Raw genomic sequence first — 18331 nt, 5'->3', positions numbered from 1 at the left:
TGTCCGCGGTGCTGAGCCACGTCCCGCTCCCATTTTGCGCGTTAATGGTGAAAAAAAGCGCTGGACCTTCAATGTTATCGCCCGGACGACCTTGAACCGAGGCGCTTGGCTCGAGCTAATGCGATTTATTTGTATTTACTGAGGGCGTAATCACGTGGTGCATCAACCAAATGGTCACAGCCACGCGCCGGGTTTATTTCTAATTTCCCTCACTGTATTTTGAAATTATTAGGTTGAAAAGATACGTTTGGGAAAATGAAACTGCGCGCGTGCCAAGTCAGAGAGACAGAGTGAGGCGCGTTCGCTTTAAGAGGGAGAGGACTGTCCTCTGCGGGTCAGGAGCTGTTGAACGAAGGCCCAGAGCGCAGCGGGTTGTGGCACGAGGCCTGGCCACGCGCAACACATCCCATAATGCAAAGGGGTCTGACATAAGCTTTGCCAAATAATGTATTTAACGAATAAGACCATTTTAGACACAAATTAACAGGAGTGACTTATTTATAGGAGCAAACTTTAAATCATAAAAGGATCAGATCTGGTCACGTGCCGTAAATTCAAAAAGGTTCAAAAATAACAAGTCCAAAATGTGATTTCTGACGTTTTATTTGACCACACAGTTGGTTTGATACAAAGTTTGAAAGACTTGAATCTTTATGAAAAAATGCTCAGAGAAACACACCGGGATCCCGTCAGTTCCACAGACTATTAACATTAATTAACATTAATTACAAAAACAACACAAGGGTAAATACGTGCAATAATAATAATAATAATAATAATAATAATAATAATAATAATAATAATAATAATAATAATAATAATAATAATAATTGATCAATAAATAAATACATTACATATTATGAACAGAAAGTCAAATTGTGCAATGGTTTACAATAAATAAACGAAAGTGAAACTAAACTAAAGTGGCAGATGTTTGTTGTGAATGTGCGCGCGCGTGGACAGTGACGTACAGTGACGTACAGTGACAGTCCAGGGCCTCGTGCCTCTCGTGGGCTGCTCGGGTTTTGCATAGATGCGAAACGATTGATTTGAAAAGAGCCCGAGCTCAAAGAGTTTCACAGTTTCCTCCTCGGCGCGTGACCCGAGCCTTTGCGCATGAGCAGAATCCGCAGGAGCCAGCTGCGGCAGCGCAGAGGTCAAAGGGCAAAAACACTTAAGACACAGCTCCAAACATTTGATTCTGATTCTGAGCGCGTGCACAGCTGTGATTGGCTCATTTCAGCCTAAACCTCTGGACAGTGGATTGTCCAGAACGTCCCTGACCCGCGCTGAGCTGCACGTCCTGACGTCAGCCTCAGTACGCAGGCGCAGGGCTCGTTCATGTTAATTGTGGAAAAAGGCGTTGAGTTCGTCGTAGACGGGCGCGCGCTCGTGATGTAAGTGCATGTCGTGATAAGGCAGCACGTTTTCAGAGTGAATCCCGCCGCGCGGCCCCGAGGAGCCAAAAACCAGGTTGTGCGCGCCCGGGGCCCGGGGCGCGGCCAGGCCCGTGTAGTGCATAGAGTAATGATACGGCTTCTCCTCCGGGGACGTGGAGCCCGCGTGCTTCACGCACAGCGGCGGGCTCAGCGCCTCGTACTCCGGGCTGTTGTACTCCGGGCTGCCGCCGTACAGGGAGTCGTAGGAGCAGTATCCGTGCGTCCGCATCGCGTGCGAGTTGGAACCCGGTTGACAGTGCGGGCTGGAGAGGCGCGCGCACTGGTACGGGTACGAGTGCACGGAGAAGGAGCCGGACGCGTAACGGGCCCCGTCCTGACACTGCTGCTCCGTGAGGAAGTTCCGCGAGTTGAGCTGCAGACACCCGGCCACGAGGTTGGTGGTGGGCTGGGACAGGCCTTTGCACAGAGTCTGGACGTAGGACACGAGGTCCGGCCGCTTCCCCGAGCGCAGAATCTCGGACAGAGCCCAGATGTAGTTCTTGGCCAAACGCAGAGTCTCGATCTTAGACAGTTTTTGAGTTTTGGAGTAACATGGCACCACTTTGCGCAGATTGTCCAGTGCGGAGTTCAGGTCGTGCATGCGCGTGCGCTCCCGGGCGTTGGCCTTGATCCTCCGCAGCCTCGAGCGCTCGATTCGCGCCTGCGTCATTTTGCGCTTTTTTGGGCCGCGTTTCTTGGGCCTGTCTCCCTCGGTGTCTTCACAGTCCTCGTCTTCCTCCCCCTCATCGTCTTCATCGTCATCTCCCGCGTGCTCTGAGTGCGTGCGGCTGCTGTCCAGGTCATCCGGGCCTTCTGCGTCCTCGTCTTTGATTTTGGCCTCGTCTCCTTCACTGTCCTCGGCCCAGCCCGTGTACTTCTGCACGTCCGGCAGCAGCGAGGGGTCAGTGAACAGCCTGGTCAACATCACGGCTCTGACAGAGACAAAACATCACAGACACGTCATTTAAGGGATAAACACCTGACTGACTGAGCCCGCGCGCTGCAGGTCAAAGGTCACGCGGCTCATTAACAGGACACTCGGTGGCAGACATTTTATTAAACCTATTTCTCTTTTATTTGGGACAATAGCTCGCACTTTTCTTCTGTGGTAAATAAGGTTTAATAAATAAACGCGCGGGGAGAAAATGGTCCTGAAGCTGCGCCCTGGGCTCCATCCTCAACACAACAATCCCCTTTTAATTCCCTGCTGTCACGCGCGTGCCCTGCCCGTCCTCGCGCAGCGGGTCCCAGCGGCGGGAGCCATATTACAGGTCCCATGGGGGCCCCCACTCTCCTCCTGATGCCCGGATATAAATATAAACCCCCCACAAAGCGCCTCGGATCTGGCCACATTCCAGCAGTACTCACCCGCGCTGTTTCATTTAAAACATGAGATGGAGACGAGTTTTGACCTGGGCTGATCCGGACATAAAGGAGGAGGAACAATGACCCGTAACATGAGGCCTGTGCGGACAGAAGACGCAAATAAAACGCACAAAACACGCAGATAAAATGCGCAAAACGCGCCGTGTAAACACGCATCATCAGCGCTCTGTAAACGCAGAACAGCTGTAAAATGGATGTAGATAATCTGTGTCTTTGGTGCGTATTTTAACAGTGACAATAACAGTCCCCGTGTCCATGTTTCAGATGAAGATGGTCCCTCCGAGGCCCCGTGGCACAAAAGTCTAGGATCCGCGAGAAAATCCACCGCCTCTGAAATAAACTCCACTGAAATAAACTCCACTGAAATAAAGTCCACTGGAAACGGCTTCAGTCTACAGCTTCAAGAAATACTCACATAAATCCAAATAACGAATAGAAAAGACGTGATTTGTGCCGTTTAACTCTTCTGTGTTGTGTAAAATAACAGGATTTAATTTAAGGGTTTAATCCGACGGTCCGTGACAGGGATCCACCGCGGAAACGAAACTACACCTTTACATCTGTTTAAAAAGTCAAATGTATTCTCTTATTAGTGAATAGTAGCGTGTTATTCAATTGTATTATTATATAGATTAATTAATTTATTTTTTAATTATTTTTTTTTTTTCCAAATAACAGAACATTATTTTAAATTTCTTAATCTTATTGCCTCCGCGCGCTCCAAACAGAAGCTCTCCCGTGTCACGGTCAGAACAAACGCACAAAGTCCGCCTGTACAGTCAAACATAAAATAAAACAAAGTAAACATTTGGGCCTCGTGTCTCTTAAAACAGCTCGAGTTCTTCTAATGAGACGTAAATGTCCTACCGCTCACAGCGCGCGCGGTCCATCAGCGCACAGCAGCAGAGATGTGTGACAGCTCCAATAACTCTCCATTGGCTCGTCCTTAACACGTCTCCTGTCCCATCTCTGATTATTACCACCACGCACACCCCGCGCGCGCTTAAGTAAGGTAGAGCCGCGTGTGGTTGGTTCATTATCTCGGGGGGTGTGCCAGGGGCAAGATCTACTCCTGAAATCTCAGGCTCGGGAGGTTTGCTCAATTAGATGTTCAGAAAAAAACACAACAACAGCGTTTAATTAACAGAGCGTGCAGCTACAGCAAATACATTTCACACGTGATTCTGTATGCACGAGCGCGCTTTTCCACCTTTTACGCACAGATTTTACACATGTGCCTTTTAGAGCTCGTTAAAAATACAAATACTGCTTTAAAACGCCTGATTCAAAAAGCAGATAAATCAGAGTCACACAGTCCACGACACTGTCCCTCCCTCCCGTTTGTCCCGGATCACACCGCACATCAGCGACAAAACCGCCCATAAATCTGCCGCTGAGGCGCGAGGACGAGCCCCACATGAGCCCGAAGCACGTCCAGAGGAGCCAGAGGAGCCAGAGGAGCCAGAGGAACCGGAGGACTTAACACAAAATGATCCATGTTCCCCGTGTTCTCTTTTGTTTGTGCCGCGTATCGAGATCGTTGTCTCTTAATCAAATTAGCACGAGGTCATTTACGGCGTCGCGTGCAGGTGGACCGCGTGGAGGACGCACGCGCTGACAGGTGCACTGGACCCTGCAGGAGCCCGTATTTTTTTGGTGTCAAAAGTAAAAATGCATCAGTGTGAATAATGTTTCTAATGTAGGATATGCGCGCGCTGCACGTGTGTCAGGTGCATTTCTTCGGTGTGAAGGTTTGATTTGGACACAAGCTGCGCCTCGTGGATCGATACCACAGTGTGGCTGGTGGATCGATACCACAGTCCAGAGCTAAATAATCCCACAGGTTTATTCCGGAGGTTTCAGTGTCATGGGCCTAAAAACAGCGCGTGATGAACCGGTCCGTTACTATTTTCGCAGAGATATTGGTTTATTTCTCTTACCTTGGCTCGAGCTCTTCGCAGAGGAACAGGAGGTAAAAAAAAAAACGGAAAAAAAATAAATAAAAAACTTCAGAGCATCTTCAGGGACGAGCCGCCGCGTGTCTGAGCGAGGCGCGTGCTCTCACCGTCAGCTCGTGCTGCTCTCCCACAGCGCGCGCACCGGACTGAGCGCAGCCTGTGAACGAACCGTGCGTCTTAGCGGGTGCGTACAAGTGCACACGTGTGTTTACGTCCAAACGTGTGTGTACGTGTGCGCTACCGGAGGACGAGGTTCAGACCAGCCACGGCTGTGCTGCCCGCGCGCATATGGCACGTCACCGGCGAGAGCCATCACACGAGAGCGCAGTGATTGACATGCGCCCGCATTCGGAGAGATCTGCCCTCCCCGGGGGAAGAGAGAGAGGCAGAGGAGGAGGAGGTGGAGGAGGAGGTGGAGGAGGAGGAGGGACGCGCCATCTGTCACCGCGCTGCCGCTCACACACCCACAGAAGAGGAGAAAATAAAATGGTGGAACAACAAAACTCCTCGTGCCTGACCCGCGCTGCTGCTTCAAGGGACGCTGCGGATGTGTCCTCCCCGAGTCTCACAATATGGGACTTAAATGTGATTTAAACACGGCGGCACCGGCGAGGCCCCCGCAGCGAGAAGGGAATCAAACCAGACTCATCACAATCTGAAATACGATTTTTACATTTAAAGATGCTCAGTTTGTGAATAAAACACACGTAGATGCGCATCCAGCCACAGCACGCGGGGAGTACATACATCACACACACACACACACACACACACACCCACACACACACAGATACATCTCCACCCACACACGCACAGACCCCCCCCCCCCCACACACACACACACACACCCACACACACAGAGGTACATACACCTCCACACACACAGAGGTACATCTCCAAACACACAGAGGTACACCTCCACACACAGAGAGGTACATCTCCACACACACAGAGGTACACCTCCACACACACAGAGGTACATACATCTCCACACACACAGAGGTACATACACCTCCACACACACAGAGGTACATCTCCACACACACAGAGAGGTACATCTCCACACACACAGAGGTACATACACCTCCACACACACAGAGGTACATACACCTCCACACACACAGAGGTACATCTCCACACACAGAGAGGTACATCTCCAAACACACAGAGGTACACCTCCACACACAGAGAGGTACATCTCCACACACACAGAGGTACACCTCCACACACAGAGAGGTACACCTCCACACACAGAGAGGTACATCTCCACACACACAGAGGTACACCTCCACACACACAGAGGTACATACATCTCCACACACACAGAGGTACATACACCTCCACACACACAGAGGTACATCTCCACACACACAGAGAGGTACATCTCCACACACACAGAGGTACATACACCTCCACACACACAGAGGTACATACATCTCCACACACACAGAGAGGTACATCTCCACACACACAGAGGTACATACATCTCCACACACACAGAGAGGTACATCTCCACACACACAGAGGTACATACATCTCCACACACACAGAGGTACATACACCTCCACACACACAGAGGTACACCTCCACACACACAGAGGTACATCTCCACACACACAGAGAGGTACACCTCCACACACACAGAGGTACATACATCTCCACACACACACAGAGGTACATCTCCACACACACAGAGGTACATCTCCACACACACAGAGGTACATACACCTCCACACACGCGCTCTGGGTCCTCTCGTGCACTGTTGGACGTGCGCAGAGGCGGGAGCAGCGCGAGGATGAGACCCACGCCTCTGTGTCCCTCTTCGTCTATAAATAATCATTAATGTTTGAAATGTGTTTGCCTCGCGCGCACTGAGGGCCCCTATCTGCGTCTTTATTTATGTAACGTTCAGCCTCATAGTGATGACCCTGAGCGCGTGTAGCGTCAGCCCGCGCGCTCTGGAGCTGTTTAACGGCCGCAGACTCTTCACGCGTGACCTCAACGACCCTCACGGAGATAACAGCGGGTTCAGAGTGTGTCCGATTACAGCAGTTCCCACGATGATGATCAGGGTTTATCTAAATAATGAGACTCTACAGATGCGATGGAAGCAGCGAGGGGCGGGTTTGATTTGTACAGGACATTTAAAAAAGAACTGAGCAAAGGGCTTCAGCTGAAACAGAACAGGAACAGAACAAGAAAACAACAAGGTGCTGTGGAGCGAGTGTTAAATACCAGGGAGGAGAGGTGGGTCTAGTCCAGGGGTCAGCAACCTTTAACCCCCAAAGAGCCATTTGGACCCTGTTTCCACAGAATTATTTTCTGTGGAAACAGGGTCCAAATGGCAGCCTGGTAGACACAAATACTTTTTGACATCTAAAATAAATATAACACTGTATATATTGTTGTTGTTTTTTAACTTTACGCTTTGTATAAACAACTACAGTATTAGCAAAATATCTGCATAAATATTTATTTAACCTGGTTAATGGGACTTCTGCTCCTGAACCTCTGCACAGTGTCTGCATCTGTCGGGGCTGAAGTCACTTTCATCTTACACAGGACTGTGAGCTGTCGTCTGTGAGGCGTGAGCGGTGTTTGTTTCTCACATAGTTCATGGTGGAGAATAGCTGCTCACAGACGTATGTGGATCTGAACATTGACAGGAATCAAAATGCAGATTTCTTCATATTTATGTCGGTGTCGGGATTGGCTGGTTGAAAGTCTGGGTAAATGTACGGCGTTTTGGCGGTTTGCAGGCTTCTGTGAGTGTGACTCTTATTTTGAGAAAGGAAAAATAATAAAATCTAATTTTAATTTAATATTTCAAGATAACAATAATCTTCCAATTTAGAATGACAATCAAAAACAACAAATGCAAATAGAAGACACTTCAATTAAATACTTAAAATTTATTTTCCCAAGTCACGAAGAGCTGCAGAATAAGGACGAAAGAGCCAGAGCCACAGGTCACCAACCCTTGGTCTAGCATTAAATACCAGGGAGGAGAGGTGGGTCTAGTGTTAAATACCAGGGAGAAGAGACATGTTTTCACTCTAGGCTTAAACTGGTTAAAGTATGGGCTAGATTGCATTGTGGCAGAGTGGTTAGCCTTTCTCAGTGCGAGTACAGAGCTTGTGCCTTGAGTCAGTGTGTGGGAGTACAGTGCATGCTCCTTTGGTTTCTCTAAAGTAATTCTATGTAACCTTTTGGCTCTGTCTCCATGGAAATTGCATTTATTTGCTTGGAATATTTCACAGAGCAGCATTAAACTTACGCACGCTGCTTTTATTCAGTTACAGTATTTTTATGTTTGATTTTTCATAAGCAGATCTGACGTGTAATCACCTGTTTGTCTTCAGGCAGATGGATCAGTTTAATGCTGACCCACAGGTTGGCGGTGCGACTCCAGCTCCCACAGACGAATGCTGCTGCTGTGTTGTTGTGTCCTTGGGCAAGACATCTCATATACCGGTGTATGAGAGTGTGTGTGTGTGAATAGGTGAGTGTTTGTTCTTGATGTAAAGCACTTTGAGAGACTTGAAAGTGGAAAGGCGCTGTATAAAAATGTGTCTGTTTATCATGTTTATACGGGCCTGTCATTGTGTCACTCTTTTCTGCTCCAAAAGGTGAAAAAAAAAAAACTCTCCAAAAATAACAAGACAAGCTCTCATCATGTCACCATCACAATCAGCCCCAGAACTTTCCAACAGCTTTGCAATAAGAGAAACGAGCGGCCCAGACACATCGTTTTACTGACAAATTAGGGCTGAATTAGGAGATTTCAGAACTAATCAAATTAATGTGTTTATGTAACAGCTACACTTCCATTTTTAATCCCTTTACAAATTCCAACGTCTAAATGTGACACGGAGCCAACAGCGCGCGCATGAACAAACTGGTCCAGAACGACTCCCGGAGATGAACGAAACACAGCAGTGATGTGGCGCACTTATCCGGCTCTGAATCAACATCTCGTCTCATCGTTCTGGCCATAAACAAACGCCTCATTTTAGTTTATCACTTTCAAATGCGCCGGACGTGATTCTCGTTCTGTTTTACGCGAACGATTCCAGTCCAAATGCTTGATCTGCTTGAGGAGATTATTCCCCCGCTAATGCCATTATATTTATTAAATACTTTGCAAATGGGAGAGGTGGTGAACTGTGGGGTTTAGTGTAGCGGGAGCAGCCGGGGTACTGCACGGGGGGGGGGAGGGGTTTGCAGTATAAGTACATTAAGGCCACGCAACAGACGGCATATTGTTTATTTATTTACTTAATTGGATCAAATTATGCCTCCATGTATTCACAGGAACGACAAGCTCAACCGATTCTGATTCGCTCTGACTCTTTGGGGGCCGCCCGTGACCCACTTGCCAGCGCTCAAGTGGAGGTATAGAAGGGCAGGGTGGTGGTGGTGGTGGTGGTGCGGGCCCAGGGGTGGCGCAGGGGGTGGCACAAGGGTGGAGGCTGGTGGTACACATGTGTTGAAGTGTGAACTAGTGCTTCTTCTTCTTGGATGGGTGGTGCTCTGCCAGGACTGAGTGAGAGAGAGAAAGAAAGAGGGCGGGGTGTGGGGGTGGGTGCCTGGAGGGGGCAAAGAACAAGAGAGAGAGAGAGAGAAAGAGGGATAGAGAGGGGGACCCAGGTGTGCCCGCTCACTGGGGATGTATGAAAGATGAGGAGGAGACCGAGGGGGGGTCGTGGTTAGGAGCTGGCAGAGGTGCCCAAGACTTCAGAGTGGGTTGGCATCGCGCGTGGCCATAATTCCTCCTAACACGGAGCCGTTTACAGTGAGCAGGAGCCGTTTATAGTGAGCGGGAGCCGTTTACAGTGAGCAGGAGCCCTTTATAGTGAGCGGGAGCCGTTTATAGTGAGCAGGAGCCGTTTACAGTGAGCGGGAGCCCTTTATAGTGAGCGGGAGCCGTTCACAGTGAGCAGGAGCCGTTTACAGTGAGCAGGAGCCGTTTATAGTGAGCAGGAGTCGTTTATAGTGAGCGGGAGCCGTTCACAGTGAGCAGGAGTCGTTCATAGTGAGCAGGAGTCGTTTATAGTGAGGAGGAATCGTTTATAGTGAGCAGGAGTCGTTTACAGTGAGGAGGAATCGTTTATAGTGAGCAGGAGTCGTTTATAGTGAGCAGGAGCCGTTCACAGTGAGCAGGAGTCGTTTATAGTGAGTAGGAGCCGTTTATAGTGAGCGGGAGCCGTTTATAGTGAGCAGGAGCCGTTTATAGTGAGCAGGAGCCGTTTACAGTGAGCAGGAGTCGTTTAGAGTGAGCGGGAGCTGTTCACAGTGAGCAGGAGTCGTTCATAGTGAGCAGGAGTCGTTTATAGTGAGCGGGAGTCGTTTACAGTGAGGAGGAGTCTTTTATAGTGAGCAGGAGTCGTTTATAGTGAGCGGGAGTCGTTTACAGTGAGGAGGAATCGTTTATAGTGAGCAGGAGTCGTTTATAGTGAGCAGGAGCCGTTCACAGTGAGCAGGAGCCGTTTATAGTGAGCAGGAGCCGTTTAGAGTGAGCGGGAGCCGTTCACAGTGAGCAGGAGTTGTTCATAGTGAGCAGGAGTCGTTTATAGTGAGCAGGAGTCGTTTACAGTGAGGAGGAGTCTTTTATAGTGAGCAGGAGTCGTTTATAGTGAGCAGGAGCCGTTCACAGTGAGCAGGAGTCGTTTATAGTGAGCAGGAGCCGTTTATAGTGAGCGGGAGCCGTTTATAGTGAGCAGGAGCCGTTTATAGTGAGCAGGAGCCGTTTACAGTGAGCAGGAGTCGTTTAGAGTGAGCGGGAGCTGTTCACAGTGAGCAGGAGTCGTTCATAGTGAGCAGGAGTCGTTTATAGTGAGCGGGAGTCGTTTACAGTGAGGAGGAGTCTTTTATAGTGAGCAGGAGTCGTTTATAGTGAGCGGGAGTCGTTTACAGTGAGGAGGAATCGTTTATAGTGAGCAGGAGTCGTTTATAGTGAGCAGGAGCCGTTCACAGTGAGCAGGAGCCGTTTATAGTGAGCAGGAGCCGTTTAGAGTGAGCGGGAGCCGTTCACAGTGAGCAGGAGTTGTTCATAGTGAGCAGGAGTCGTTTATAGTGAGCAGGAGTCGTTTACAGTGAGGAGGAGTCTTTTATAGTGAGCAGGAGTCGTTTATAGTGAGCAGGAGCCGTTCACAGTGAGCAGGAGTCGTTTATAGTGAGCAGGAGCCGTTTATAGTGAGCGGGAGCCGTTTATAGTGAGCAGGAGCCGTTTATAGTGAGCAGGAGCCGTTTACAGTGAGCAGGAGTCGTTTAGAGTGAGCGGGAGCCGTTCACAGTGAGCAGGAGTCGTTCATAGTGAGCAGGAGTCGTTTATAGTGAGCAGGAGTCATTTACAGTGAGGAGGAGTCTTTTATAGTGAGCAGGAGTCGTTTATAGTGAGCGGGAGTCGTTTACAGTGAGGAGGAATCGTTTATAGTGAGCAGGAGTCGTTTATAGTGAGCAGGAGCCGTTTATAGTGAGCAGGAGCCGTTTATAGTGAGCAGGAGCCGTTTATAGTGAGCGGGAGTCGTTGAAATGGTGAAGGTGGCGAACATAAATGTGCCGTCATGCAGACAGAGTGTGCACAAAGTGGGTGGAGAGGAGGTGGAGGAGCAGAAGGAGGTGGAGGAGAGTGGAGATGGTGGGAGAGGTGGAGGAGATGGTGGAAGAGAGGAGGTGAAGGAGGAGAGGAGGTGGAGGAGAAGAGTGGAGAAGGTGGAAGAGGTGGAGGAGATGGTGGAGGTGGTAGAGGAGGTGTTGAAGAGTGGTATTGAGTGTCAATATCAGCTGATACCACTACAGAAGAATCTGTATTGGCTGATATTGATACCGATACCATCCTTTTGCACAAAAGTGTAAACTGGATTATGATGAGAAAACTGAGTCATGTGTTTCAGTTCTTTTCTTTGTCTAATTTATTTTTAATTTATATAGTTATTATTATTTTTTAAATGATAATTCTCTCGTGCTGTGGTGTTCAGAGGTTTTGTTTTATTACTTATGAAAATCTAGAAATAAAATACAAATTAAAAAAAGACAACAATACTTTGATAAACGTGTCATTAGTTTGAAATCGATGTATATTTTATGGAATAAGTTCTAAACCAGAACCAAACTGAGACCAGAGCAGCTCCAGGTCTGAGCATCACGTTTGCACCGGCACAGAGAGGCCCCCCAGACTCTGTGTGTGTCTCTGTGTGTCTCTATGTCTCTGTGTGTCTCTGTCTATATGTCTCTAATTGTCTCTGTGTCTCTATGTGTCTCTGTGTGTCTCTGTGTGTCTCTATGTGTCTCTGTGTGTCTCTGTGTGTCTCTATGTGTCTCTGTGTGTCTCTATGTGTCTCTGTGTATCTCTGTGTGTCTCTATGTGTCTCTGTGTGTCTCTGTGTGTCTCTGTGTGTCTCTATGTGTCTCTGTGTGTCTCTGTCTATATGTCTCTAATTGTCTCTGTGTCTCTATGTGTCTCTGTGTGTCTCTGTGTGTCTCTATGTGTCTCTGTGTGTCTCTGTGTGTCTCTATGTGTCTCTGTGTGTCTCTATGTGTCTCTGTGTATCTCTGTGTGTCTCTATGTGTCTCTGTGTGTCTCTGTGTGTCTCTGTGTGTCTCTATGTGTCTCTGTGTGTCTCTATGTGTCTCTGTGTGCCTCTGTGTGTCTCTCTGTGTCTCTATGTGTCTCTGTGTGTCTCTATGTGTCTCTGTGTGTCTATGTGTCTCTGTGTATCTCTGTGTGTCTCTATGTGTCTCTGTGTGTCTCTGTGTGTCTCTGTGTGTCTCTATGTGTCTCTGTGTGTCTCTATGTGTCTCTGTGTGCCTCTGTGTGTCTCTGTGTGTCTCTATGTGTCTCTGTGTGTCTCTGTGTGTCTCTATGTGTCTCTGTGTGTCTCTATGTGTCTCTGTGTGCCTCTGTGTGTCTCTCTGTGTCTCTATGTGTCTCTGTGTGTCTCTGTGTGTCTCTGTGTGTCTCTATGTGTCTCTGTGTGTCTCTGTGTGTCTCTATGTGTCTCTGTGTGTCTCTGTGTGTCTCTGTGTGTCTCTATGTGTCTCTGTGTGTCTCTATGTGTCTCTGTGTGCCTCTGTGTGTCTCTCTGTGTCTCTATGTGTCTCTGTGTGTCTCTATGTGTCTCTGTGTGTCTATGTGTCTCTGTGTATCTCTGTGTGTCTCTATGTGTCTCTGTGTGTCTCTGTGTGTCTCTGTGTGTCTCTATGTGTCTCTGTGTGTCTCTATGTGTCTCTGTGTGCCTCTGTGTGTCTCTCTGTGCCTCTATGTGTCTCTCTGTGTCTCTATGTGTCTCTGTGTGTCTCTATGTGTCTCTGTGTGTCTCTATGTGTCTCTGTGTGTCTCTATGTGTCTCTGTGCGTCTCTGTGTGTCCCTGTGTCGTTTTAAACAGTAAAATTAGTCCAAATGTAAATATCAGTGCATTATGTGTCTGTGTGTGACTTTATATTCCAGATTAACACATATTATTTATTTATTTACTTTTTTTAATCTTTGCTTCAACTTATAAATTTGTCGGCCTGTTTGTGGATTTAAATGTGAAATATCGGTATCGGCCCATCCCAGTTGTGCCCGTCCCAAATCTGTATAAATGATGTTGTATCTGGACAAACAGCTCATCCAAACAGACGCAGACGGACAAACCGCTGACCTCTCACTCATGTGACTGGACGAGCCAAAGGGAAACCCCACCTTCCATTGTGCCCACACCGCTCACAGATCTCTCTATTTACCCGACATTAGTGCGGTTAATGTGGGCGAAATGGGCATGATGACCGCCATGTCCCGACTTGGCACCGACTCCGTCGTGGACCCAGGGACCCAGGGCTGAGGAATTGCTGATGGCGAATCTTCCTCTTTGTGTCCTTGTGCCGCTACAGCTAAACAGAGGGGCGGGCAGGCGGAGGAGGGGGGTGGGGTCATCTCGGGGGGTCACCAGTCATGTGGCAGCGGCTGTGGCTACACCGGGACGCCGCTAATGTTCCCTTCTATCCCCAAATGGGACGATGCTAACCTGGCACGCGTGCAAGCTAGGTCCAGCCATTGTTTATGTGTGTGTTAATAGCAAAGGCGTTGGCGAGATCAGGGCCAAATTGCTGCCCGATCCTACCTTGGCGCACTTAGGGACTTTTGGCGGACAACAGGAGATTCTCAACAAGTCCCCAAAACCGCGGGGTCACCTTGCCAAAACAAATGGTAAATGTCAACAGCGAGGTTTTAGCCAGCACCGGGACGGGGAGGGTCCACTTCAGGCAGGCTTTGGGCTGATATTAAAATGCCGGAGGAGCGCTTGTTTGGAATTATGATATTTAAGAATGACTTTGGATCGTGTTTGTTTGAGGATTAGATGTAAGTAGTGACCACCTGCCGCGCTGGTTCTCATTTGTTAAGCCCCGCACCGTTCAAACGCAGAGAGAGTGAATGTTTTCACTGTTTTTATGCCTGGTCCAAAGCTTCAAATCATCTCCGAGGTTCTCCAGGGACCTCATGTCCACAGTGAGACAGGGACACTGCTCTGTGAGGCCCCGCAATCCGCCAGCGATCATAACAACATATACATACATATAGGTGAGAAGTGTCTTGCCCAATGGCACAGCAGTATGGAACAAATGGGAGCGGGTGTTAAACCACATACTTTTTGGTATATGGACGGATATAACATACGACTGTGCCACTGCATGAAACATCAAGATAAGCCAGGATCAAACCAGAACTAAACCAGGACTAAACCAGGACTTTCTCTCAGGCTTTGGGTCAAATGCAGCCCTGAGGCCTCATTACTAAGACACCAACATATTCATAGATTTAACTTCACTATAATAAACAACATTTTGAGGATTTCCTGTTCAAAAGATAAAACATGGTGTTTTAAATAGTTAAATCAGCCCTATTGAGCTTGTTTCTCTATGGTTCTCATCTGTGACCCTGTGGATCATTATGTTATAATTTTAAATCACAATATTCATCTAAAACCATTTAATAAAAGAAACAAGTCCGCTGACTTCTGTGTTAGAAAACTGCAGCGTCCAATGGGAGCTGACGTTGCCGTAAACGTCTTTACAACAAAGCGCCGCATGCTGTCGGCGCCCCCTATGGACACCTGCACACGCTAGAGCAGCTTTTTTTTTTTTCATTTGTACCAAAATGACAACGCGACACTGCCAAATCCTACGAGTATCAATGATAAACAAAATAAAACTGGAGAAGGAAGTGTGTATATCACAGTGGCCGTGTACTGGTGGAGGTTAAACAGGGGTAGACCGGTAAAATGGCGTCTAGAAAATATTCGATTAAAGATTACTCAAACATGAATCACTCCAAATACAACTTCAGAGGCTCAATGAGAAGAAACGACTAGAACATGGATAAAGATCTGAACAGTTTGAAGAACACGTCTGATTTAAAGGCCACAGTTTAAGTTCCAGTCGTTCTGATCCTGTAAAACAAACACTTACGATATCAAACATTATCATTAATTTGCCTTTGCTAATGTCAGATTTTTTGCCCTCCTCCTCCTCGTTCTATCCATCACTTGCACTTTAGGTTTGTTTTTTTTGACAGAGCTAAACACACATAAAATCTCACATATTAAAACAGCCCTAAAACCCCCTCCCTCCCTCCCTCCCCCACCGCCGCCTCCCTCCACCTCCTCCCACCTCCTCCTCCACTCCCCCCCCCTCCACCAGGCTCTGGACCCATCTGCACTCTCCTCTCTCCAGCCCCTAATCGCACATGCACAAATGCAAATGTCTATTAATTAATTACTTGACTAATTAGTGCAGTGGTATTTTAGAGCGATAAATCAAGTGGAGATGGGACAGAGGACGGTTTGGGCGGAGGGAGGGAGAGAGGGATGAGGGGAGAGGAGGAGGAGGAGGGAGAGAGTGATAACAGAGAGGGAGAGGAGGAGAGGGGGATGAGGGGAGATAGAGCAGGGGGGGAGGGTTTGGGCAGGGTGTCCACAATGTACTCTGCATACAAGAGGAAGAGAGGGATGAGAATGAGAGAAAGGGAGAAAGGGATGAAAATGATAGGGGATGAGAGAGAGCGGGAAGGAGAAAGACTGAGGGGGGAGGGAGATAGAAAGGGAGATGGAAGAGAGAGGGGAGAGAGGGAGAAAAAGGGATGAGAATGAGAGAGGAAGGGAGAGAGTATGAGAGAGAGAGGCGGGGGAGATAGAGATGGGATAAGAGAGTGAGCGATGAGAGAGAGGGGAGAGAGGAAGAGAAGAATGGAGAGGGAGAAAAGGTGGAGAGAGAGGGGTGAAGAGAGACCAGTGGCGAGAAAGAGGAGATAGAAAGAAGGGAATGAGAGAAGTTGGTGGATAGAGATAGAGATAAAGAGGGAGGGCGATGAGAGAGAGGTGCAGTGAGGGGGAGGGTGAAGAGAGAGAAAAAAGAAGAGGAGATGAGAGAGGGTGGAGAGAGAGAAGGTAGAGAGAGTGGATAGAGAGTGGTGGAGAGTGACAGGAAACAGAGAGAGGTGGGGGCACTGGTCCCATTGGCCTCTGTCTCTTTATCTCTCTCTCTCTGTCTCTCTCTCCATCTTTCATTCCCTCCCTTTCTCTCTCTCTTTCTCTTTCTCTTTCTCTGTCTCCCTCCCTTTTTCTCTCTGTGTGTGTTAATTTTCCTTCTTCTCTTGCCCAGTTTAGTCCTAATTGCTGCATCACAAAACTCCACCTCTTTTCCTCTTCCCTATTTCTCCCTCCCTCTCTCTCTCTCTCTCTCTCTGTCATTCTCCTTTTACTCTATCGCCCCCATTTTCTTTCTCTCTGTTTGCCTTTCCACTCTGTTTCTCTCTTTCTCTCCCTCTCTCCTTGTATCCCCCCTCCTTCCTCTTGCCCCCTCTCTCTTCTCCCCCTCTCTACTTCCCTTTCATCTCTCTCCCTATGTTTTCCCTTTCTTCTCTTTCCCTTCTCCTCTGTCTTATCTATAGCCTTTCCTCTCGGCATCCCTCATTCTTCTCCCTCTCTCTCCTTGTATCTCTCTCCCGCTTTCTTTCTTTCTTTCCTTCATTCTCTCTCCTTCTCCCTGCCCCCTCATCTCTACTTCCCTCTTCCCTCCTTTGCTGTCTCCCCATCTTACTCTCGCTCTACCTCCTCCCCTCTCTCTACTTCCTTCTCTTTCTTCTCCCTCTTTCTCCTCCCTCTTGTCACTCCCTTTCTCTCTCTCTCCTCCCTCCTTCTCTTCTCTCACTCTCCTTTTTGCTCTCCCTCCCTCTCTTTAACTTCTTCCCTCTCTACTCTCTCTCTTTCCTGCATCTGCCTCTCTTCAGTCCCTCTCTCCTCCCTCCCTCTCTCTCTCTCCCACTTTTGCTTTTCTCTCTCTTCCCTCCTCGCTCCACCTCCCCTCTTTCTCTCTCTCTCCTCCCTCTCTCTTCTCTCTCTCCTCTCTTTCTCTCCTCCCTCTCATCTCTCTCATCCCTCTCTCCCGCTTTTCTCTCTCTCCCTACCTCTCTCCACCCCCTCTCTCTCTCCCTCCTTCTCTGCCCTCTCTCTCTCTTCTACTCTCTCTCTCCTCTCTCTATCTCCTCTCTCTCTCTCTCTCTCTCTCTCTCTCTCCTCTCTCTCTTCTTTCTCTCTATTCCCCTCTCTCTTTCTTTCTTTCTTTCTTTCTTTCTTTCTCTCTCTCTCTCCCTCTCTCTTCTTTCTCTCCCTCTCCCTCTCTCCTCCCTCTCTCTTCTTTCTTTCTCTCTCTCCCTCTCTCTTCTCCCTCTCTCCCTTCTCTCCTCTCTCTCTCCCTCTCTCCTCTCTCTCTCCCCTCTCTCTCCTCCCCCTCTCCCCCTCTCTCTCCTCCCCCTCTCCCCCTCTCTCTCTCCCCCCCTCTCCCCCTCTCTCTCCCCTTTCTCTCTCCTCCCTCTCTCCCCTCTCTCTTCTTTCTCTCTATTCTCCCTCTCTCTTCTTTCTCTCTCTCTCCCTCTCATCCCTCTCTCCTCCCTCTCTCTTCTCCCTCTCTCCCTTCTCTCCTCTCTCTTCTTTCTCTCTCTCTCCCCTCTCTCTCCCCTCTCTCTCCTCCCTCTCTCCCCTCTCTCCTCTCTCTCTCCTCCCTCTCTCCCCTTTCTCCTCTCTCTCTTCTTTCTCTCTCTCTCCCCTCTCTCTCTCCTCCCTCTCTCCCCTCTCTCCTCTCTCTCTTCTTTCTCTCTCTCTCTCCTTCTCTCCTCTCTCTCTCCCCTCGCTCCTCTCTCTCTCCCCTCTCTCCTCTCTCCTCCCTCTCTCCCCTCTCTCTTCTTTCTCTCTATTCTCCCTCTCTCTTCTTTCTCTCTCTCTCCCTCTCTTCCCTCTCTCCTCCCTCTCTCTTCTTTCTTTCTCTCTCTCCCTCTCTCTTCTCCCTCTCTCCCTTCTCTCCTCTCTCTCTTCTTTCTCTCTCTCTCTCCCCTCTCTCTCTCCCCTCTCTCTCTCCTCCCTCTCTCCCCTCTCTCCTCTCTCTCTCTCCTCCCTCTCTCCCCTCTCTCCTCTCTCTCTTCTTTCTGTTTGTTTGTTTGTTTGTTTATTATTTAATGAAGGGACAATGCATATTAAGAACAGAGGCATGGGGAACGAATCCCACACCTGTA

At 48.7% G+C, this 18331-nt stretch overlaps 1 protein-coding gene across 1 annotated transcript; it reads right to left on the bottom strand.

Moving 5' to 3' along the window:
• Positions 1-1338: 1338 nt before the first annotated feature.
• LOC117374985 (neurogenic differentiation factor 2-like) lies at positions 1339-2364 on the bottom strand. Its single transcript, XM_033971223.2, has one exon. It carries the CDS (start codon positions 2362-2364, stop codon positions 1345-1347), a length of 1020 nt encoding a protein of 339 aa, XP_033827114.1. The 3' UTR covers positions 1339-1344.
• Between the last annotated feature and the right edge of the window lie 15967 nt (positions 2365-18331).

This window comes from Periophthalmus magnuspinnatus, chromosome 8 (genome assembly GCF_009829125.3).
Source record: "Periophthalmus magnuspinnatus isolate fPerMag1 chromosome 8, fPerMag1.2.pri, whole genome shotgun sequence".
NCBI classification, from domain to species: Eukaryota; Metazoa; Chordata; class Actinopteri; order Gobiiformes; family Gobiidae; genus Periophthalmus; species Periophthalmus magnuspinnatus.
Note: the sequence above shows the minus strand (reverse complement) of the source record. Positions and strands in the feature narration are given on the sequence as shown.

Excerpts from the sequence above, each read along its gene's own strand:
- LOC117374985 (XM_033971223.2), bottom strand. The coding sequence starts at position 2,364 with ATGTTGACCAGGCTGTTCACTGACCCCTCGCTGCTGCCGGACGTGCAG.